The following is a 25,315-nucleotide window of genomic DNA, read 5'->3' as shown; positions in this document are numbered from 1 at the left end:
CCTTTAATCTAAGTTTTACAGTTTATAATATATATATATGTATTTCTATTTTATGTAGAATAAGCATATACATTTGTAACAGACTAATACTGACTTTTTTCTTTACCAAAAAAATAATAGTATGCATCACCATAACTGCAATGAAACTGATGTTTTTGAGACTACAAGGAAAAACAAAAGGGTTTTTAGAGACAGATCAAGGATGTAGAGAAGGTTATGGCAGGCTTTTCAACCCGACTTCAAGTGCTTCCGTATGACACAGGTGTCATGCTGAGTTCTTCACACAGTAAACATGTAAAGTTAATCCTGAAGGTGATGCTGGATGAACGGTCCAGGGGTCAGTTAAAATCAAAGGTACATGAACCTGCTCAGGACATTTCATATAAGAGAGGCCTTTAGATGTTAATATTTGTTGTGCACATGTGAATATATTCACCAATTGGGACAAAAAAAAATCCACAGGATGAAATTGGACTGGAACAGCACAGCTCTGCACCACCACTAAATATAGAGGAACACGGCTGAACACCTACCAACTCCTCCACACAGTCATTTTTAACATTTATCCAGCAGGAACAGGTTGTTCCAACGCAGGCCTGTTAAGATGTGTGACATGGAGACTGAGGAAAGCATGAGCGATTCTTCCTCGCCCACAATAAATGGGGAAACTGGATGACTTCCAACTTTTCTTCTATCCGACCACCCACTTAGACTGACATAAAAAGAACATGCATGGCACAGTTTTTGTCAACCACTAGAGGCAGGAGATCAACATTTTGATCCTAGAATCCAGGAATTTACTCTGTTGCTGACCTTTTACTCCTTTATACTTTGATACTGTTTACAAGTTTAATCAGCACCGCCTGCCAGACAGATAAAGAGCCTTTATCGTTGTGTTAAGGTTTGAAGTCACAACTTGCTGTGCAAATTTTTTCCACAAAGAGGGGACCCTTACTGTACAGCAGCACTGTGGGTCTTCCACCAGCACCCTTCATACAGACATAGGCATCAGTACTACACACTGTGAGCTCCTCAAGCCTTGTACTGCATTCAAGTTTCATTTAGCTTTGACAGCTGAGGGATAAGTGTCAAAACGAAATGACACTGGGCTTCCACCTCCATGTGTTGCAGTCCTGCAGTTATTCGTCACACAGAGTGGAAGCTCAGTGTGGGGCCAATCGCCACCTTAGAAATATTATAAAGGTACTGTCTGTGTTAGTTTTCAGATATTGAGCTTCAGGTTTTTTTTTGCATTCTCAATGTCAAAAATGACACATGGAACAAGTTTGTTTCATACATGAAAATGACTCCCTGAAGATATTCTACATGTACAATATCAAAACCCTGTCAGTTTTGTAAATGGGGGTTTTAGGGACAGGTCAAACGTAGATAGAACCATCTCATCCTAATAACTCTTTCTGCTTGGAACTATGAAGCACTATCTTGCAAAACATGAAAAGAAGTGATGATTATTCTGATTTTCAAGGAATACAAACAGTATACTTACAATTTGTTTTATAAAACATAAAATTAGTGTTGTAACAGAGTGTCTAAGTGTATTAGAAAGTTTAATGATTTCTATTATGTTTTTAAGACATTTATTTCTTTTTGTGGAACAACTCTTCACTTTAAAAAATTAAAAAACACATTGCAGCTTAAGTGAAGGTCAGTAGCCTAATAAATATTGTGTTCAGTGCAGAGGTCAGTTTTAGATAGGAATATGGTTGGTTATTAAACACATTATTCCAGGAACAATAAGATTAAGTTATGCAAGCAGCTACTGTAACACATCTAACCAGGACTGTGCTGCACAGAAAGTGGGACAGGTAAAGTATAAAGATATTCTCTGTAATAGGGATGTCAAGTTTAATTAAGTTAAGTACTGTAAATGTATTACATTTTATTTTATTTTCTCTTGGCTTTGCAGACAGATGGATGGCTGCGTTAACATGTGGAAACATCTCCTTATGGTGTGCTGGTGATGGACAGTGGGTCGGTGCTGCTGCTCGCTGTATGTGCTTATGCCCCACCCACACATACATTCTCACTGACTAATTAATTGGTGCTGCTTACTCATATCATTGTGGCGTATTCTTGTTTTGTTTATGTGTTTCCCCGTTTCATCACTTCTACAAATGCAGCTGCGGCCAGTATCTCACTATCACTATCCTATTTTAAGAAGCTACAAATTATATTCAGACACAAAATAAGCCTGAAAAGCTGCAACTCTGAACAGAAGTACAGAGAGTTGTTGCATAGAGATGATACACTGTCTCATCTAGTTGCATTGGTGTGAACCGGCACGTTTTTAGAACATCGCAGATCCACACATTGCAAGTAGTTGCCTGTTTCAACTTGTCTCATTGCGAAACGTTAGTCTGAACTGGGCTCTGAGATATAACAAAGAAGTGGAACATGATTGGTCCTCTCGTTTGCTTCCGCACTGCTGACTGGCTCACAGATACAACCTTATAAAAACAAGTTAGAGTTTGATCTGGGAGATAGAACCTTTTTGTTTTCTAAAGGAGAAGTCCAAAAATGTGCATAACTTAAAAAAACCCCTCACATAATGATGATAAATTGTCACACAATAAGAACATATGAATAATTCAATTTGACAAAAATGTCAGAACCTTATAATTTCAAGGTAATGAAATGTGTCAGTAAATTGGTTATTTTAACATCTATATTTAACCAGGTTTACATGCATAAAACATTCCCCTATTATTCTGAATATCACACTATTATAGATTATGTTAGGGCATGTTAATTAGAGTATGGACAGCTGCATGAAAATGGGAGTATATTGGAATATTTACATTTGTTAGCCATACAAAGTTATTAGAACTTAGTAGGAGCATTGTCTTTTTTGGAATATGGGCAAAAATCTGAACATTTTTTTTGCATGTAAATGTAGTAAATGACAGAACTGGAGAAGCAGAAGAAAAAGAGCTGGAGCAGCGAGCTTTGACTGAGGAACAATAGCTGTGACACCATGGCATTATCACTGGGTTTCTTCAACTTGAGTTCTTTGTTTTGAGTTGTGTCATCCGCTTAAGTTGTGCATTTTAACAGTCAGTTCAATCAGTGTGGATGCTTTACACACATCTTCCCCCCTGGCAGCAAAGAGGATCTATACAATCAGCCACAGTTTCAAGGTGGACACCAAGATTAGTGTCAGTTCAGTATCTGACCAAATGTCTCCCTTTCTGTTCCTGAGTTATGACTTTGAATAATGGCCAGAAAAGTGTTACTGCAAAATATCAATGTCACAGTGACCTTTGACCTTTTGGATATAAAATGTCATCACTTTAAATTTGATCAGTTTAGACATTTGTGTGAAACCTTCCCATGATTAGTGTATGAACTGTTAAGTTACTGCCAAAAACAAGTTTTGTGAGGAGACAGTGACCTTAACCTTTGACCACTAAATTCTAATCACTTCATTCTTGAGTCCATGTGGACATTTGTGCCAAATCTGAAGAAATTCCCGCATGGTGTTATTTAGATATTGCATTCACAAGAATGAGACAGATGAGGTCACAGTGACCTTGACCTTTGATCACTAAAATCTAATCACTTCATTGTTGAGTCCAACGTTTGTGCCAAATTCAAAGAAATTCCCTCAAGGCCTTCATGAGCTATTGCGTTCATGATAATGAGACAGATGGATGGACAACCTCAAACACAGTGCCTTCGGCTACAGCTATCGCCAGCGCTGAGGCACAGAAAACAAAATGCAGAATAAAAATGTGTACTCATTCACAAAATACTTAATAACTCATCTGTACATACAGAATATTTATTGTATGTCCTCAAAATACACAATAAACCATAAGACAGAACACAGGGTAAGAAAAACCCTTGAAGGTCATTTGGAAAGGACCCGGCTGTTTACCATCCTGAACTTTAGTTATCAGACTGGCTAAAGTGTCCTCTGTTACAAATCAAACAAAGGCATTCTGCTTGGAAAATTAATGCTGAGCTCTGATTTAACAACTCAAACACCCACAAAATAAATAAAAGATCTTTTTTTTTTTTTTTCTTACACCCGTAACAGTACCTGTCAGCCAACATTCCCATTGGCCGTCTTTTTTTGTCAAATTTACCCCAAATATTTCACACATTTCAGAGAAGCAGAACACAGGAGCTGTTTCTTTTTTTTCACTTCTTACATCAGGAAGGGAGTTTGTTCTCCATTTCATCTTACAGGGCTTGGTCTCTTCTACAAATCCATTTCCAGCGATGGCAGAGAGATAATGATTTCATTTCAATCATATTGTGTAGACAAACAGTAGTAGTATCCTAAACCAACTGGATCTATTAACGAAGCTTTTGGCAGGTTCCATCGGCCCTGTAGCAGAGAATGAGCCAACACAAGAAAGCTTTCTTTACATTGCAGCCAGTGAGCAGGTGGGCAGGACCTGCTGCAGCACATTATTCCTGGATTTGGTAAAAAAAAAAAAAGAAAAAAAAAAGAAAGAAAGTATTTTCGATTGTATCATGAGAACTTTCACCTTATTGATTTGTGCTCAGCTCACTCCAGCAGCCACTCAAGTCTTACTTTATACAGTGTTCAAATATGGGAATAAAAAACTGCCAGATGATGTTGCACATGGATGAAATGATGTGGTGGCGTGAAAACCAATCTTTAATTTAAAGTAAATATAATGCATACATTTTATGCATGTGTGTTTGCAAGTCATGTTAAAATAAACACGTTTTAACATTAGCTTTCTGTAAAAGGACAAAACCAAAATGTGGGGATTTAAAGCCACTATGGGTAGAATTTTTTTTAACATGACGCTCGCTGTACAAGTTTTTTTTTGTACAAGTAACATTTCCAGTAAAATTGTTGCAGATGGTCCGATCCTGGATGCAGGAGATAATGACTTTTTTTTTGTTTTTACTACTGAGTGTTATTTTTTCATACAACCACTGGGGGGCGCCAACACAGAATATTTTTAAATTCTACACATACGGCAATAACCCTAATCACCAAAGACTTGAAAGCTGAAAAGTTGTTTTTTTTTTTTAAATTAAAAATCAGATGTCATCTCGCAAAGTTGGAATGATGACCGCACACTACAAGCCCCAGAACAATTCATGCTTGTTGGATTTTCTGACAGTCTAAAACACCCTCAAAATCTTTCTGAAACAATACAATTTGGCAATCACATCCACTGCACGCAGCGCCAGGTGGGCTGAGGTGTGAAAGTGCAACACCATGAACACCTTCGAGGAGAGATGTTTGAAAACGTGCGTTATCCCAGCCCCGTTGCTGGAAGAAAATGTTGCTAGTGTACGTCTCTGCGAACCACGAATACATTACATTTGTAGGTTTCATACGCATTATATTAACATTTCTACAATGACACAAGCCAATTGTCATCTGCAGGTGGAGAGGATGGTGGATGGTATGGCAAACAGGGGAAATGGATGTCAAGCTGCAGACCAATGATTGAGACCAACAAACTAAACTGCCTGTTTTTCAGCGAGTCATTGTGTTTTTTAGAAACCAAACGTGGGTGTTTTTTAGGAGCCACTGTGTTTCCACTGAGGATAGTAGCATGAAAAGCGGCTGTATTTTACTGAGACATCACTGCTTTTCCAGATGGGATGGTGCCACGGAAGGTGGTTGTTTTTTACCAAGACATCGCTGTGTTTCCTGCCAGGATAATGCCACAGAGAGTGGCTGTTTTTTTAGTGAGACATCGCTGCTTTTGTTGTTGTGATAGGGCCACGAAAAGTCGATTTAAACGAGATGTTGGTTTTCTTTTCAGGATAGCGGCACAAACAGTGGCTGATTTTGCTGAGACATTGTGGCTTTTCCTGTTGGGAAGTTCCACAAAAAATTGTGGCTTTTGCCAGATACTACTGCTTTTCCTGTCGGGATAGTGCCATGAAAAGCGGTAGTTTTTTTTTTTTTAACCGAGAATTTCCTGCCTTTCCTGCTGGAACAGTGCCACAAAGTGTGTATTTTAAGACAAAACATGATCTTTTACCAACACTAACCAAGTGGTTTTGTGCCTAAACCTAATTACACATAAACTACAGCGTTGTTTAAATGTAAAAAGGTAACCCTGGTTTGCAAAAACTTACAATGCCAACATTTATGTTGGGGACTGGGTTGGTTATCCCCAAACCAGGCAAATTTAGATTCCAATTAGATCATTTTGTCACAAAGTTCTTAAAATTAGCCAAAATTAGCCTTAAAAAGCCAGCGGATACGGCCTTCTCCTTTGGGGATTTGCTTGCATCTGGGATTTGTTTTAGAGCACTAAAATTTGTCTGAGTAACTAGATAAGAGTTTCACCACAACCACAATTTTTGGATTGGAATGGGCTTTATTGTGACCCAGTTGTAGCCCCATTTTATTTTAAAAATCCCTTATTTGTCAAACCACTCCCCTCCAGACCTCTGGCTGAATCTCACAAGATTTAGGAGTGTTTCTGTGAGACTGCTCTTTTATGGATCGGAATTTAAATTTATCACCTTCACACCTCCTGTGGCAGTTTTTTCTTCCCATTGAAATTATTCAGTATGACATTCGATTTCAATTCAAGTCAGTGACAAATCGAGAGTCCTCAGTAATGCTCACACAGATTCAAAGATATGCCTGTTGTGAAGTGCTTCAACAAAGTCTCATTCTGCGCTTTTTTCTTTTTGCCATTTTCAAATACACACACACACACACGCACACACACACGCACACACACACGCACACACACGCCTGCAAATTAAATTCAATAAATAAGACTTACAATGTTGTAAGGCAATGCTGACCATGCATTTGTCACAATGAACAACAAATCAAGGAACATACATGGTAACAATATGCACATTCATTAAGAGCAACAAGGTCGCCACTCCCCACTTTGTTTTTTTTTTTTTTTTTTTTTATAAATCAAGTGAAGTTTTCAAGGCTTTCTGGGTGATCTCCTGATCGACAGGGCTCATCCCCACAATACCTGGCTCTGGTTTGTGCAGCGGGACCACCTCTTCATTCAGAGAGCCCAGTCCAACCAGCAGGCTGGACGCACAGCAACTGGACCCAGCCACAGTGGGGCTTTTGCATTGCATCCAAAGTTGGAGTTTATTCAAGAAAAATCAAAAGTCTATGTGGAGACAGAGATCCAGCAGCCAGCTGCTCAGAGACTCAGGACAGTCCGGAGGTTTCCAGGTAACTCTGGAGTTTTCTTACTGTACTTCTGTCCAAAGAGCAAAGGTCGAAGTCAAAAGTAGTGTTTGTGATGTGGAAGTGTCCAGTCTCTTCGATGAGGTTCACAATCTGGAAAACAGAGAGGAAAATAGGTACCATTGCCTGCTCCCGTCTGTAATCAGGGCTCTGTGCAAGTCAAATATCTGCCCAAACTAATGTTTTGACTGGATACAGGTGATGGTTCATTAAATATGAAACCAAAGAGAGAAACTAAAATAACATCAGTACACAGTGAGCCTTTTCCACTGGCAGAAGTAACGACTCATTTCATCACAATAATCCCAAACAGGGAATCAGAGCAGCTTTGTGAGGACAGTAGGAAGAGGGGAACACACACACATGTGAATCTGGTCACATGTACGGTACATGTTTTACAGTTTGGGCGAAGATTAAATGTTATTAGGCCTGTTCCAATAACTGCTTGTATTTGAGGATTTAATGTTGCAGAAATAATTGTGATAAACAATATTGTTGTCATTTTGAGACCATTTTATGCCACTGATATAATAACAATATAATAACATAATCATGCAAGTGCACCCTTTCAAAGAGCAATGAACTTTAAATTCTTGAGAATATTTAGAAATTGGAATTGGAAAAACATTTAACAAATTTAAAAAAAGAAAAATTAAAAAAAATTAACTGTTATTTTAATGTACAAGACAGTATAAATAATACCATAGTATCTTTGTGGGAGCAGCCAAAAATTACTTATTTTGAGAGTAAATACAAAATTTTGCAAAAAAAAAAAAATAAAAAAAAAATAAACAAAGTGATGCCTCCTGCTACTAACAGACAAGCTTAGATAAGTTCTAGGAAAACCGCAGTTACCTCCGTGATATGGCTGCTGTGCTGCAGTTGGCTCCTGGTGATGGATGGGCAGTTTGCTGGTGGATTTACGGAGCAGTGGATAAAATTTTTGGAGCGTAAAACTACAAATGACAGACTTTGTGGCTTGTTGCCAGGGGTTGGCAAGCTAATGACCACGAGGACTGTGCCTTTTCCACACCAAAAGTACAGCTGCAGGCTACCAGTAAGCTACACTGTGTCGTCTTTGAAGTGCTGTGTTGTTTTTCTTTGGAATCATACAAGTAGGCGGGGGTGGGTAGAAAAAAAAAAAAAGGAGAATCGCTGCGGCCAAGTCTTATAATTGTCAGGAAAACCCTGCTGTTTGTTTTGGCATCATGTTGGTTAAAATGTTGGTGAACTTCTTCTGTAAACAAACATGCATGTAAACACAATGGGCAATATCGAGGTCAGCAAAATGGTCGAGGTCATGCCCATATATGGTGTGTTAAGTTGATAACAGAGCTGTCAACGGTTTACCGTCTGACTGGTTACGCATGTCAGTCTGTAGGTTAATTTTGCTGCTCTTCACTTTACTGCACTGCTGCACCAACCAGATCTGGTGGGAGACAGACAGCCGGCAAGCTGTGCCAACATGTGGAAACATAGTGCCCACTGCCCACCCTCTGGTCTCCATTGTTTAGATATCCTTTGCTGTTCTGCACTGCACACCAGCCGGGTCGGGTGAGACTTAGCTAGTGGGTGCCGCTCATTCGACGATTACCTCTAGCAATGCTGTCCTGGCCCAACAGCGCTGTTGTGAAACTGGGACAGCAACCTAGGGGGAAACTGGAGCATGGGCAGCATGTTTTCGCAGCAACGTCATCCCACCACTGGGACAGCATTGCAGCGCAGCCAAGGCTAACATTAGCTAACCAGTGGAGACCAGAGGCTGGGCAGTGGGGTCAGTGTTTCCACGTTAGTCCTGCTAGTCGCCTGCCTGTTAGCAAAGCCAACAGAAAATAAATTAAAAGGCAAACATTTACATCACAAAACATTTGAATTTCAAATGGATAGCGCTTTGAAACACGGTGCTAAAACTTACTAAGTCAGTGAAGCACCAGACTTAAAAAAAGAGAGGCCTTTTGTATTTCGCCTCATTTTGTGTTTATTTTTTCCTTACAAATTTACTGGGTAGTTACTAGTTAACGCGTGTTGCGATATCAAAAGCAAAGTACAACAAAACTGACATTCCTTGTCCATAACCTAATTGTCGTAACAGGCCTTGCAGTGTATTGATGCTAACAGGCTACCTTAAAATCAGCATTAAATTGCTACTACAAGACCAGCAATGAAAAACCAAGGCTGCTACAAGTATTTAACAAATCAGGCTTAAAGGCTGCTCCACAGTGTTATGACATTAAAAAACTATTCAGCAAAGCCTTGGACTGGTAATAATCAGTCACTGTGTAAGCCCAAGCTCAGTAGCTTCTTGAACAAATACTTGTCTCTTCCCTGCAAACTCAACACGACCGTTTAACTTTATTTTTAAACTGAAGGCTACATCAGAAACCCTGAATGCAAAGGTTACCTCAGAATGCAGAGGCACTGAGAACATACATAATGATATAATTCTTTTGTTGCACCCCACGCCTGCAATCAGAGTTTTTGAAGCTACTGTGTTTAAATACAAAATGTGCCGGTGTGAGTGAAAAGGGGAAGAGATGAATACTCTGTGTGCCACTACGAAACAAACCCTGGCAATGCAACATTTAATCTGATTTCACACAGGCACACAGAGAGAGGATCCTGGGTGTCTGCAGTGCATATTGTTTCACAGACTTTAGTAAAAATCGGTATTCTCATTTTTCCCTTATGGGATAACTTTAACTGCCTTTAAAGGATACGTGGGGCAGGTATTATTGGTTTCAGATTTTGTAACCAGTATTGGAAATGAAGGTTGAGGTTGGGAGTCCTGGCGATTACAAGGAACACCATCCCATGTATCTTGGTGTAGGTACGGTTCTCAGAAATGTGGGAAAAATTACAGGCATTTTTATGACAGGGTAGATCTCAGACAGACACTCAGGCGTCACCTCTCTCGTTCCACTTTGGGTGGCATTTTGGCTCATCTGCTCATTTTCATTGCTGTTTAGGATTTATTTCAGCTGGAAAAAGCTACCAAACCCATGTCGTGCTCCTCTGTCTAAAGACATGCCATGTGCATTACAGTGTTCTCTGCCATACACTATGTGGTCCCCAGCAGTGTGCAGGAGAGCCTGTGAGTTAATCATTTCCATCTCTTGGAGCAGGAAGTGGAGCCAGTTGGTGAACTCGGCTAGATTAGCTTGATTACTGTGCGAGTTAAAGCTGTGCACGGGTGGTGCTGTTTTGGATGGGATTTCGTGTTTCCTCAGAGCCAGACGCCTTGTTAGGAGAGCGAGGCAGAACTTGGCAGCCGCTGCCGGGAAGATCCACCAACACGGTCATACGATAGGCCTCGAGAATATAAGTAAGAAACATGCAATCTCTTAGGTGGAGAGAGGTTAACCAAATAATTCATTGCTTCCAGATGAAGCGGCAGATTACAGAGGATCTGTAACAGATCACAGCTCTTCTTCTAATCCAAGGCAACAATATAGCTGACTAATAGAACTGGCATGTAGTGATATTATGCTGAGATCAGTGAAAACTGTGGGAAGCCACCCAGTGCAGTTTTTGATTTTCATCTGGAGCTTTGCAGTTGAGTGAAACTTTTTCATGGAACATAATAAAGCAGGAACGTAAGTGATAACATCAAAGTCCAAACCTCAACTACATTAAATGTTTCTTATTGCTGCTGCTATTTGATATTTAAGACCATCTAACACAGACCATACTTTACATTCACTGAAGGAAACATCCACCCCCAAAAAATGTAGTCCTTTTTGGTCTCTTCATTTTCTTCCTTCCAATCAATTATAATTGGTTACTGGCCAAACACAAACTAAAATGTGCTCAATGTGCAACTGTTAATAGAAAATCACAATGCTACATTACTGTCATAGTTAAAAAGAGAAATGCACTGATTTTACACATCAAATTGTGTTTTCAGGTGTTGGGAAGAGCTACTGCATATCAAAAAAATATTACAAAGCCTTTAAGCTTTGTTTATGTTGGCATGAGACACCGTGGTGGAGGTCTCTATGGGTGACACACAGGCTACGAGCATGCAAAAAGGTGTTTATGCTTGACATGTTGTTGGTTGCAACATGCCCTAAAACGCGAGGCGTACAAATACATTTTTTTTTTTTTTTGAAAAACAATAAGAGATCAGTGAACCAAAAGAACGCTACTGGAAAAGTAGGCTGCCTAAGGGGCCGTACATACGTTGCATCTCTAACTGCCTGGAAAATCGTCCGGCACTGGGTGCTACTCTAGTGCCAACTTTCAAGGGTGTGGAGGCAGGTTGCGTCTGAGGTTGCTAAGCGACCATAACCAGCACTGTACCATAGCCCACATACCAGAAACCCTGAGTGCAGAGCTGATCTTGTTCCAGGCGTTGTTTTGTAAGTGTTTATTAGGCCAAAACTATTGACAGATGTAAAGCTCTGGTAGCCCTGCACTAAAATGATCAACTTCTCCATATTTACCACAGACTGAAATTTATGGAAGACGGGACAGAAATCTTGTGGCTGTAATTGGTTGTTGCTCGTCACATGACATGCAGTGTGTGCTGCTGTGTCCCAAAAGTTGAACTACGTTGATCTCAGGGCGCACCTAATGCGCCCTGAAAAACAGGTTCGGGAACGCATGTCAATGAATTTGCAGATGCAAAAAAACACAGCATGTGTACGGCCTTGCATTAGCGTCTCCACAGGAAGCTGTGTGAAGTCTGATAAATGTCCTCATGTAATGTCACACGAGTCAGTGTTGGTTGGGTCTGAAAAGTTTAAAGTCAAAGAATCTGGAGGTATGGAGTTAGAAAGAAGTGTTGTTACCCAACCTCTGTAGCTCCCCGTCTCTGCTGCAGGCTAAAGGCCCCAGGCTATATTAGCTGCTACTAACAGACCTGTATCTCCAGCTAAACTGTGGACATTTATCAGGGCTTCTACACATTTTCATTGACTAAATTTCAAACTTCTCCATGATTTTCCAAGAACCCATTATAACAACTTTTTCTTTACTGCAGTGTTATTGTAGTATGCAATGGTAAACAAAATGTCACACATCAACGTATATAAGAAGTATGTTTCGTTGACAGCTGGAGAAAATAAATTTGCCTTAATGTTACATTACGTAGAAGGTTATCCAAGGAAGATAACTAGGGATACATGATAATGTCAGTATGTCATCTGTATCAGCCAATGTCGGCTTTGAAATGAAAGAATCATCCAACATCCTTTTCCTTATTTTGCACTATGAATGAATATTACATACATTGAAATGTATTGTATTTCGTATCTCCATCTGCTGGTTATCATCTGATGATAAGAGTATGCATGTATAATATGATGTTAATTCCACTACAGAAGAGACTTGATGATCACTAAAATTAGGTGGGGAAACAAAGTGGATGTAACAATATTGGTATTGGCCAATTAAGTTGTTATATACTGGCATATCGGATATTGGCCAAAAATCCAATATCGTGTCTACCAAAAGATAACTGTCAATTTCATTACATTGAACAAAATTCCATGATTTTTCTGGGCCTGGAAAACGTGATTGTGACATTCCATGACTTTTCCAGGGTTCCCATGACCACAGGAACCCTGAGAGTTGCACTGTTCGTATTATCAGCGCCAAATTTTGACAAGGACAAATAAAGTGTGAAATAAAAAAGACAGTATCTTTTGTTCTGCAATTTTTATCCTTTTTTTTTTGTTCTAAATCTATCCACTGTGAGTCCAACAATGTTACAGTGAATAAATACATGCTGGACATTTGTAGCTGAATTAACGAGGCAGGTTAAAGGCGCTATATGTAAGAATGTGGCCAAAACAGTTACTGCACTCAAATTCAAAATACTGCCGCGAGTCGTGTCCGCCCCCCCCCTCCCTACAGATTCGAGGCTGCTGGACAACGGCACGCTGGAGACTGATTTGTTTGCCCACGGGCGGCTGCCATGGCAGGGCCACGTCCTTGATCTTTGGTTTTCCAGCAGACCGTTCGAGCAAGTCCGGCTTCTCTGCTGCTAACGCTGCTGCCGGGATACAGCTGAGGAGACTGCTAATGCTATGTACCGGGACACTGCTAATGCTGCTTGCCGTGCTGCTGTAGCTCAGTCGTAACTGTAATTGATGCTGAGACTCTACTGACTGTGTGACTGGTAGACGACGGTGGGTGGCGCAACAGGCCAAAACACAAATTCAAAACATAAACATGATTTGCGGACAGTAAATTTTTTTTTTTAAATGCGAATATTCTGACTGTACTATTGTTGTTGGTGAGATCAGTATGTTATATGAACATCATTCCTTAGTCTCTGTGACATACTGTATTAGGAGGATTTTATGACTATTTGCTTTAGATTTCTTACATATAGCTCCTTTAAGTGAAAAAGGTGCACCACAAAGTAAATCACAGCAATCACCAAGTAACACCTTCACTTCACACTAATGATACATCACAATTCATCACCTCGTATACATACACACCTGCTGCAGTATGTGACCCTCTCTTAGTGTCATCAGTCTTTTGTGCAGTTCCACCAGCTCATCCAGGTAAGCCTTGGAAACACACAGCAACATGTTGTTAGCTTTAAAGGTCTCATATTTTACTTTCACGCAGAAACCTGCTGTAATAAACATACACTCAACCCACATTTCACCTGTTCATAGCAGCCTTGTTCCAGGCTGCAGCATGTCACACAAGACTTGTATCTGAAACTGCTGTGACACACACACCACACACTGAGCTGGGTGCAGTTGGAATTCTTCAATAAAAGTGCTGATACGTTACCCCCCTTTTCCATTTAACAAGGAAGCAACCATTCTTAAAAATGGGATGTTATCTAATCTCAAGCAACAGTGTGGCAACTCAGCCCAATGAATAGTCTAAACCTGGACACATTTTAATTTAAATTAAAACTATGTAATCAAAAAGCAAGTAAAAAAGATTCTGTATCTGGACCGCAGCTTTCAGTTTGATAATCACTGCCAGGGACAAGTTGTGATTGGTGCCCAGCTCTAAACATACATCAGTGCTAAACCACAGAATTAGTCTGAATCTTTTAAAACTGTATTTGCCAAACAGAGCTGTCAACTACTGCAAAGCTTACACTAGTTATTTAAAGCTGGGGTAGGCTGTTTCATTTTGGCATCAATGGCCAAAAATCCCATAATAAACTTTGAGCATATTATCATTCAAGTAGTCTGAGAGAAAAGACTTCTGCACCTCCTCTTGGCTCTGTTTTCAGGCTTTAGAAGATCTAGCCTGTGATGGCTGATTTTAGCCAATCGCAGCTCATTTCAGAGAGAGGGCATTTCCTATTGGCTGCTTTATAAATGCAGATTTGCATGTGTGTCCCTTTAGACAGTAAAAGCCTGACTCAATGGTGGAGAATCCTGCAGAGAAAGTTGCTATTCCAGCATTGGCAACAACTGCCTACACTGCAAAGCAACCCAAAGTGAAACACGTGTCAACGCTGGCAAAGTGTTTCAGAGATGGAGAGAAAATGTTGCTAATAGTTTAGCCTTCTGCAAACCGGAGCCTCTCCTTGAGGAGAGTGGGCAGCAGCTCCAGAGACAGACCCCCAGTCAGCAGCCACAGAAACCTGAATCCAGCCAACACAAACCCCAGCTCCAGGAGATCTTAAGGCCTGGACTCGCCTTTGAATCAGTGAACTTTCTGTTGCTGCCATTACCAGCTTAGACCTGGGATGCTGCTGGCTACCAGCCTGCTGTGACACCCAATGCTGAGGGGTTTGCGCTGACTGAATTAATACTGCTACAACCGCCGACCAAAGCTCTGTTTCCAGAGCTGCTGCCAGCTCTCCTCCTGGCGAAGCAGTCCGCAGCAGTGGAGGGACCGTGGGGTGACCAGCAGCTAATTCTTGTCTCATCTGTGGTCTGATAAACAGAGAGAGCAGGAGGAGTAAATTTGCTGTGTGCAGCCCACAAAGAAATAAGATTAAATAAATCAATTTATGGGAAGCACTGGGCTACTGTATGAGGCACGTGCATGTGCCTGTGGCTGTCTGGTAGGAGGGGACAGAGAGGGGAAGACTGCAGGAGGAAGGTGTACATTCGGATATTTTATTTTGATTTTGTGCCTTTTCCAGATTTCGGCCTACCCCAGCTTTACCTATGCTGATACATACTGATGCACTTTTATAGGAGTTCTTATGTATATTCAGTCACCGTTTAACCCCTTTTAAGTTACTGCCCCATTTTATTCCTCCAAAGCTCGTACTGTGTCTGTCTGAGAGCATCACATATATTGTATATGTTCTTTGTCAGCCATAGTGAATAATTCAAACCCAAGCCTTTGCTATCTTTGGAAACTTTAGAGAACTCCAGCTGAACACAGCATGAAAAGTTTCTGGGTTAAAGCCGAGCAGCATCAGAGCAATGTTATCCTCTGGTCAGGCTGGATGACATGTTAACCCACTGAATCTAACAGTAATCACAGACCAACCCTGCATCACTCTGTCTGAACAGTGGAATATACTGTGGCACACCCCCATGTTACAGGTATTATTTCCTGATCTGTTGTACATGGGCTGATTTACACTGAAATACTAAGAAGAAAAGCCTTGTGTACCTTGTCACAATCTATGTTTTTGTTCTTGTCCTGCTTGCTCTGCTTGGTGGGACTCTTCACTTCCAGTATCTGACAGAGGACAGAGTAAACACATAGAGTCAAAGTCCCTCTGGGTGACTTAGAGCTACATACATTAACACCTGGCTTCCCTTGTGGTACATTAGATTAAACTAACAAAATACATGATACATAATATAACATTAACTTACCTGGTTATTAGTAGTCTTTAGAAGGGGCGGGGCTTCATTGCGGGATGGGGGTGAGGGCGAGGAGCTGTCACTCTCACTGCCATCACTCAAACTGACCCTGGGTAGTTGATGACAGGAGAAAAGACAAAGAACAAATGTGTCAGCACATCAAAAGATGCATTTTACTTCTTCAGTGAGGCTGCTGTGGGTCCAAAAATTACCACCTTGGGTGGGGGTGGGGGGGCAGACCAGAGGCAGACCCCCAGTCAGCAGCCGCAGAAACCTCAATCCAGCCAACACAAACCCCAGCTCCAGGAGATCTGACAGCCCTGACTCGCCTCTGAATCAGCAAACTGTCTGTTGCTCCCATTACCAGCTTAGACCTGGGATGCTGCTGGCTACCAGCCTGCTGCGACACTCACTGAGGGGTCTGCATCAATACAAAGTCAACTAACACAAAATCAGTTGCGGGGAGCAGGGGACAACATCATGATAACTAAGCTTTAACAGCACACAACTAAGAACGTCATATTTCCTGTTTCTAGACTAGCATATTAACTACAATTTAAGGCCTTTAAACGCTGAGTCCCTTTTTGTTGGGATGTGTTTTTTTAATCTGTCATCTGGAGAAAAAAAAAAAAAAAAAAAGTTGTACACAGAAACCTTGCACACTGAGTCTGATGTGTGGGGCGGAGCTGTCCTCCATATTCTGTGTGCGGTCCACATCCTCCTCCTCTTCTTCATCATCCACCTGAATATTACAATCTGTTAAAAGTAGCTATCTGAGTTAGCTCTCTAAAGGGACGGATGTGAAAAACGCAGAAAATCAAACCAGTTCCGAAAAGTTTAATGACGGACGAAAGTTTCAGACTCTGTGTGCTTGACACAACGTGAGGTCATATTTATTTTTAGCTGGTGACACAGGTCTTTACTCCCTGTACTGTGATGAAATCTGCAGGATGATGGAGGCAAAGGTGGGTGAACAGGGTAGTGGTATTGCACTCTTTTGCGTTACTGTCAATAACTTCCTGCAGACTAGGGTGTCTGCCAGCACCCTGTCTTTTTTTTTTTTTTTTGTAACCAAATCCAAAAAACTCCCACACTGGTGAGGTAGCTGTTTTCAGCTTTCACATTACATACAGTCATTTAATCCATTATGGATATGGAAATACTGAACAATACAGCTTTAAATACCAAAAGAAAATCAAGGACCTTCAGCACATTGATGCAAAAATTTTAAGATTTTAAAAGGGATGGATACTGTGCCTCGGTGTAAACAGTATGTTGCTTTATACCATCATCTATGCCAGCTGATTTTTGTATATTTAGCAATGCCACCCTGACTGCAGTGGTAACGCCAACCTGAAAGCATTTTTACTGGGACTCATGAGAGGGTGAGGTGAAGAAGTTCTGACTAGAGTGCTGCACACAGTGAGATAATCAAAGCCCTGTGCAGAACTTGTTTTTGACTGTAACTTCATCAGAACATTGAGAACATGCCCAAATCCAATTATACAGAAAATGACAACTCCTCACTCCTCCAATTCCTCACAACCCCCACAACTGCAACAGTCTAGTTAAAATCTGTACCCTGTTAGTATCTGCTGCCTGAGTCTGTGGTTACACTTTCATGAAGCAAATGTGAGTTGCAGAGGTCTATTAACAAACTGGCTTTTTCAATCAATCAATCAATTTTATTTATAAAGCTCAATATCACAAATCACAATTTGCCTCACAGGGCTTTACAGCATACAATATCCCTCTGTCCTTAGGACCCTCACAGCGGATAAGAAAAAACTCCCCCAAAAAACCCCTTTAATGGGTTTTTTTGTGACCATATACTAACCTGCGTTGGTGGTGTGTGAGATGTGTGTGTGCTGGTCGCTCCACATCAGAGTCCATGTCGTTGTCATCGTCGTCCTCCGAATCTTCATCGTTGTCATCTGAGTGCAGATCCTGCATGACTGACTGCAGCGGGCCCAGCACTGTGTGTGAGTGACAGAGAACATCACAATGTTGGAACTGAGGTCTGTTTTTATTCTTTCAAATTAAGCACAAGTAAAACCATGCACAGGGCAGCAGATCATGCTGTGAGGTGGTGGGATGGTCCCATGGAGCTTGTGGCTGCAGAGCTGCTGCTGGTTTGATCCTTAATTTACACTTTATTTTCAAAAGGATCAGGCTGTCGTATTCTTATTTTTCTTATGTCAACAAATCCAACAACCAACAATGTATCAGTCCGTCTCTGACTCTCCTACCCTGTCTGTGTTTTTCAGCCAAAAGCCTGTTGGACCCTACTGAAGGTGTAAATCTTTAAAACAGTTTTCAATTTCATAAAAGAGTTGATCATTTACTAAAACAGTCGGTCACTGTAGTTTTTTTAAGCAAATGTTGCTCAAACAGGAGGAAAATAATTATGGACTTTTCATTTTCATTTCATTTTAATCCACATTTGGTGTTCTGGTGAGTCTTTGTGGCAGCAGGATGGTGTGTGTAGGACTGAGTCAAAAAAAACTACAGTGTGTATGTTCATGGTAATGAAGAAGCATGTCACCCAGTGCAGCAGTGTGCCTCACTGATGTGTGTTTAATAGTTTAACAGGGGAGGCAGTCACCTAAAAGATAAACAGTTTGTTCCCACACTGAGACATCACGGAGTGTAAGAGGACACACTGTGTGTGTACACGTTGCTGCATCAGCAGTGATGGGCGTCTGGTGGGTGGTATCGTATCAGTGATATAATACCAGACCCTTCTAACATGACTGCAGAGAAATGCATGAGTTTTCATGCATATAAACAAGCTGGAACAATATTCTCCATGCAGATGTGAAAAGGGTGTTTGGGGCCTCACAGGAACTGTTACCTGTGTGGGTGGTGGCAGGAATAGCCACCCTTTTCCTGATGATGAAGTCCACCACTGCATCCAGAGAAAATTACAAACACAAGCAGAGGTCACCCTCGAGAAAAGAAGCCCTCAAAAATACAAAAAAAATGCCCCATATACATTCTGGACTCACCTGACGCTGACATGACTATTTTCAGGCCTAAATGACTTCTACAGCATTTAAAACTTTTTTTTCTTCAATTGTTTTGGAAATCATTTGTCTCAGCTATGATGACAGTCATATTTTCACTGCTCAGATGTATGGGTTGCAGCAGCTACAGATTGCAAAGTGGAACCAAGATACACAGTCGAAACATATGGCAAGTTTAACCTACTGGTCTAAACCATTTATTTAAGTTAAAAAAAAAAGTCAAAGCTGAACAAGGATGATGAATTGATGAAAGAATTTTCAATGCCCTTTGTGTTGTGCACAAAGTGCTTCATTCTGCACGGGCTTCGTACTCTCTAAACAGCCTAATTAAGTCCGAAGTTCATCTCCTATGTAAGAGCTATTTCCTACGTAGAAGATAACATCCCATATGTAGGAGATAATATCTCGTAAATGAGAGATTAACTTGTGGGCCAACATTGCCCACAATAAAATATATCAATGAATTAATTAACCTTGCCCCTCAGGGCTACTTGACAAAAAATATTGAATAAAAATAATTAAATAATAATAATAATAATTAAAGAAAATATTGAAAAAACTCCAAAACTGCATTATTTTGTTTCCCAACAGTGGCTCTAATTCTCCATCTTAAGATTTCAGAAATAAAAATGTAAGAAAAAATGTTATTAGAACAAACTGTCTCCTTTCCTCCGAAAAGAATTCAGGCTTTTGCTCAGACCTAATCATTTTGCTCTTTACAAAACCTGGAGGACAGCCCCTCAGTTGAATTTAAGTTAAATAAAGACACTTCTAAACTTAAAAATCAATTTATGTTCCAGGATGAATAAAGTGAGCAGGTGTTCCATTCTCTTTTTCCTATATTAAAAAAAAAGTTTCTTTGGTCTCAGAGCAAACAAGTTTGATTATAAAGCTTAAGTTCAGACAGAAAGGAAATCAATGCCAGCTCAGTTTAAATTCTGTCTCCACCACTGGCTCAGTTTCTTTTATTGTTTGCCAAACCAACTGGACTCAGAGTTACACTGAAACTACCTGGTGCTCCATATGAGCTACATTGGAATATTACACAGATCATTTCTGACTGAAAAAGACTATAAACACTATGGAGGTTCAAACTAATTACCTTGTCGCTTGTGGTGTGTGGGAGCAAAGCCTGAACTGGAGCTGGAACTGGCTGGACTGGGCTGTTCAGACTGGAGGGAGGAAGAGAAAAAAAACTGATAAATAAAATACACATGAAGCTAACTGATGTTTGATTAATACACCTTCTGGCAAACAGATGGAGAAGTATAGTACAGACCAACACAATATATAATTACTCTGTGACCTGTTTAAAGCTTAAATGAAGTCTGTAAATAAACATATGGAGGAATTTAATTTCAAAGTGGAGTAGACTGAAGATTATTTCCAATTCACTGCAACTATGAGGCATTTGGAAAAGCTTTACATTTGATCATTTTACCATCTAGAGGCTCTTATTTTGAAAATCCAGCCTTGAGCAGGGCCCCGCTGCAGTGAACTCCTATTACCATTTGAGACATTTAAAATCAATTCATGTCCAGGGCCCCCAGTAAACCCGTGATACCATCTAAAGGCTTTTATGAAAGTTCAGCTTCATCCAGAGTCCACCAGTAATCTCCTGTTACCATCTGGGACCTTTATTCTGAAAATCCAGCCGACATAAGACCACCAATGTGAGCTCCTGCTACCATTTGGGACTTTCACTTTTAAAATCAAGCCATGTCCAGGGCCCCTGGTTATCTCCTGATACCCTCTAAAGCCTTTTATTATGAAAGTCCAGCTTCGCCCACGGCACCTGGTAATCTCTTGATACCATCTGAAGGCTTTTATTGTGAAAGTCCCGTTTCGTCCAGGGTCCCCTGGTAAACTTCTGTTACCATCTGGGGACTTCTATTTTGAAAACTGAGACTTGTCCAGGGCCCCCCAGGAATGTCCTATTACCATCTGGAAGCTTTTATTTTAAAAATCCAGCCAACATCATGGCCACCACTGTTACCTGGGTGGTGCATTACGTAAACAAGCTAAGAGCTGACAGACATTGCTGGAAAAGCTGGAGGCTATACTGAAACACTGTCATAGCTGAAAGTTGAGATGAACTGTCTGAAAGGGCTGAAAGAAGAAATGCTTCGTCACTGCCATTATAAGAAATGATGAATAAAAGCACAATATTTTAAAAAGTCTAAAATGTAGGGGTAAAAAGCAGAACTATAGCAGAACACAGGCAGAGAGATAAAGACACTAACAGAGAGACAAGCATAGAAGGGAGAGGGTGAGACAGACAGATGCACCAATCAGAATATAAAGCATAAAACACAAACTGCAGTAATATAAAAAAAAAAGCTGAATACAAATTTAATGCTTCAAAGCCTTCGGATGTACTTTACATTTAAATGCAGTCTGTAGTTGAAAGTATGTAGAAGGTAAAAGTGGAGAGCTTTGAAGATTCTCTCTATTGTACATTGTAGAAAAAAAAATGCAACAAAACTCAAAACTAGAAACAAGACAAGATATGATATAACCATCATGTCCTTAAAGAGCTGAACATTTTGATATTGAATGGTTTCCGTAGCTGAAAGTATGCAGGAAAAAAATGTACGAGAGAATCCTGAAATAATTACGAGAATAGAGATTGGGATCTCAACAGTGTGAATGCTCTATCAACATTTTGCTTTCAGCCATGTTTGTGGTTGCTATGCATAACGGAACGACATCATCGTGTCAACAGGTTGGAATATTGCCAAAAATAAATAAATAAATAAATAAATAAATAAATTTTTTTTAAAATCACATTATAAATACACCAGTATTTTTGTGAACAATATGATATGGCACTGTTTGAATCTCCTGGAATGAGCTGCTTGTTTAATAGGAAAAAGCTCCTTTCAGATATTCAGAGTCCCCCTCATACAGTTTTTGAAACGTTTAGACACCGGCAATCCGTCAGCCGTGTGTGCTCTCTGCGGTGATCCCAGGTGTGCACAGGTGTGAGAACAGGCAGAGCTCCAAGTGCTCTGCTGATTTTCTTTCACCACAATCCTGACATTTGTACTTCTTCCACTGTTAGTTCACGGCTGAGTCACACCAACTGCCTGCTGGCTGTGCTGGGAGACTTTTAGACAAGAGATGGGAGAATCCCAGCACAACAGGGATGAACTTCTCAACAACAGCCAAGAAAATATCTTTGCCAATATGGGTCAAAATATTTTTGATATTTCTGGGCAGTCTTCCTTGTGTGAATGTTCCAACAAACCATATGGACACGCAAACATCAGAGGACATCATGTCTCCTACTGTGATACTTTCTGGACACCTGACTTTAGCTTCATGAGTAACTTTAACACACTGTGGCAAAACACAGCAAAGTACAGTAGCAAGTTGTCTAACCATTCATTTAACCCACTGTACCTTTGATAAATTTAAATATAACCAACTCCTGACAGTTTTCTGACAACAGAGACAAAGTGTGTCTCAGCGTTGTCACAATACTACAATTTCTAACTACTTTACAGTACCTTGAAAATATAGATATTTGATACTTTTTCTGATACCACAGGAAAAAAGTAACATGGAGGGCATACATTTTTATTTGAAGATTAAAAACAAAACGAAGCTATGACATGATGATGATTCTTTACATCATTAGTAGCAGAGAACAGCTGAATGACTGCAGTAAATATTAACAATAAGAGAGAGTGCAGCTGGTACCAGTGTATTGATTCTGTGGAAGATGATTATTGAAACTGTTTCAAATGTTCAGAATCAATATGTATCAAAAAATCAATTAGAGTTTCTGGTGTATTTACCAAATTAAATACACGACTTTTGAACAGGGTTGGGTGCTGAAACCCAGTGCCAATATGGCACAGGTTCCTATAAAACTGGTACCTATCAGACTGAATCACAATACAGAATTCAGTGTCTCAATTTGGTGCCAGATTCTGTGCATTAGGATTGTGTGGCTGAGGGGAGAGAGTGGGTGTGTCATGGTGACACATGACAGTGAGGCTGCAGCGACTGGAGCAGAGAGTATGAAGTTAAACATAGCGGTGCAGTGTGTTAATTAAATGCTAACACTCTTCAAGACCCAAGACAGGTTTCTGTGTCCTACTAGCTCCCGCTGATTCAAGTGAAGCTGGGTTAGCTCCAAAGTTGGTGAGCGAAGTCTGCCTCCCATTGGAACTTGACCATGCTCACTTAAGGTGGACTGTTAAGCTGGACCAGCTGTTGTCATTGTCGTGAACATCTCAGCTGCTCCACAATGGTTAATGGAGAAATCTCTGCCTGCTGAGTCTTTCCTGAGTTTGTGAGACAATTATTGATCCCAACTCAAATTTAATTTTGCTGTTATTAGTACTATAACAGTTTTTTACGGTTGAATTAAGCACAGAGAGATGTCAAATGCTGTAAAGCCGTCTGAGGCAAGTCGTGATATGTGATATTGGGCATTATAAATAAAACCATGATTAAATGATTGCAGCTGGGTTTATTATGTGAAATGGTTAGTAGTGTTTTGTATTTATTCACATTTATATATCTAAGTAAAAATCAAACTGTTAAGTCAATATATTGTTCAATTTACACTCAAATTTGCCTTTGCAATAAAACAAAGCTGTTTATTTATGTCACTGACTATCGTTTTTTTTTTAAAATAATGTTTCAGGCAACGTTTAAACAACGTTACCATTTTAATTAAGAATGCACGATACTGGATTTTTTGCTGATATCCAATATGCTGATATTTTATGACTTATTTGGCCATAACCAATAACCGATACTGATATTGATATATCCACTTTTTTTCCCTGCCTAATTTTATTGCTCATCAAGTTTCTTCTGCAGTGAAATTAACATCATATTATGCATGCATACTCTTATCATGATGGCCCACCAGCAGATGGAGACATCTGACATATTCATTAATTTTGCAAAACAAGAAAAAGCATGCTGGCCGATCCCGACACTTCATTTTAAAGCTAATGTTGGCCGATACGTGCCAATATTATCGTGCATCCCTAATACTATTAGTATTGTATTGGTACCAGTATCAGAAAAAAACACAAACAATACCCAACTCTACTTTTAAATACTACACAGAATTATCTGATATATAAAAAAAATATTAAAAAAAATGTTAGAGTAATGTTAGTGTCTATGACAGGCAACAAAAAAAATATTAAAAATTATAAATAAACCACAGAAATCAGCCGAGGACATAATACTGATGTGGAATGTGTGTTCAAACAGTGAGAAGTAACCAGAAACACAGTAAGCATGTGACATTCTTCATCCCTTAAAGGAAATGGTGTGTTAAAAGGAAAAGCTGAGAAACAAAAGATTTACTCCTTTGAACAATGATCTTGCACACACTGCAGCAATCACAGCTGCAGGTAACATAGGTGACAGTGTAGTAACATTTTCATTCATTTTTTATTCTCTTCCCGCATATTGAAAACATTCTCTTTCAATCCACGATACATGTGTGGATGTTTAAAAACTCACTCACTGTAGCTCAGGAGATACGATGAGGTGCTATCTGTCCTCCGATGACCAGCTCTGATCACACTGATACAGAGTCATTTGTTGCTCTTTGTCCTCTTTAAACTACGATGCAGTGTCAGTGCTCAGGGGAACAAAGAGCTGACACCAGCAGACTGGTGTGCAGATGAAATGGAAACACTGAGATAGTCAGGTGGGATTTTCTGCCCCTGATTTGTTGACAGCTCTGAACACCCCTGAAACTGAATGCAATTCTCTGCCCTTTCCCGCTTAAAGCCTTAAGGTTCAGGATAACAAAGGTGTCAACACACTGTGCCATGGATATGTAGCACATGGAGGTCAATTAATCAGCTCATCAAGAGCAGCATCCTCTTTTTGCCTGTGTTTCTTTACAGTGTGTATGCAATTTTTCTGATGTTGTCCGAACTTGTCCAAAAGATGGAAAGACCAATGAATGCTGGGGGTGGGGGCGGGTCTAGCGATTGGCCAATCAGCGCCACGCTGATGTCAAGCTTTACGCCGGTGGGTAACTGGTGAGGATAGCAACAATGGCGACCGCTACAGATCCTACAGACCACATTAACGATGCTATCGAGGTATTTCACCACTACTCGCGTTAATGGAGGACCAAATTATGGAAGCTGCTAAACTGGATTTAACGGCGATGCAGCTGGGCGTGCACGACGACGGAGGCATTTTAAACAGGCAATACTTGCTTGTTTTTGGCACCCCCGAGGCATGGATACTAATGACGTCATATTCTGGGTGAGTCGTTGATCTCTACTGATTAGTTAGGGAAAAATCAAATTCCCTCCCCCTTGTAAATCGCCTTCAATGGAGGC

At 40.3% G+C, this 25,315-nt stretch overlaps 1 protein-coding gene across 2 annotated transcripts in view; it reads right to left on the bottom strand.

Annotated features, from left to right (window-relative positions):
• Positions 1 to 3,820: 3,820 nt before the first annotated feature.
• mllt3 (MLLT3 super elongation complex subunit) overlaps positions 3,821 to 25,315 on the bottom strand; it is a 76,831-nt gene continuing 55,336 nt past the window's right edge. The window contains exons 8-14 of one of the 2 annotated variants that reach the window (XM_049568020.1): positions 20,080 to 20,149; positions 18,806 to 18,859; positions 17,789 to 17,927; positions 15,964 to 16,060; positions 15,755 to 15,823; positions 13,648 to 13,719; positions 3,821 to 7,291 (exon numbers count right to left, since the gene is read on the bottom strand). In XM_049568020.1, coding sequence (XP_049423977.1) covers positions 7,160 to 7,291; positions 13,648 to 13,719; positions 15,755 to 15,823; positions 15,964 to 16,060; positions 17,789 to 17,927; positions 18,806 to 18,859; positions 20,080 to 20,149 — 633 coding nt within the window. In that variant the 3' untranslated portion in view covers positions 3,821 to 7,159. The remainder of the gene's footprint in view (positions 7,292 to 13,647; positions 13,720 to 15,754; positions 15,824 to 15,963; positions 16,061 to 17,788; positions 17,928 to 18,805; positions 18,860 to 20,079; positions 20,150 to 25,315) is intronic. The other variant, XM_049568021.1, reaches the window with a different exon arrangement.

This window comes from Epinephelus fuscoguttatus, linkage group LG23, assembly GCF_011397635.1.
Source record: "Epinephelus fuscoguttatus linkage group LG23, E.fuscoguttatus.final_Chr_v1".
In the NCBI taxonomy this organism is placed as follows: domain Eukaryota; kingdom Metazoa; phylum Chordata; class Actinopteri; order Perciformes; family Serranidae; genus Epinephelus; species Epinephelus fuscoguttatus.
Note: the sequence above shows the minus strand (reverse complement) of the source record. Positions and strands in the feature narration are given on the sequence as shown.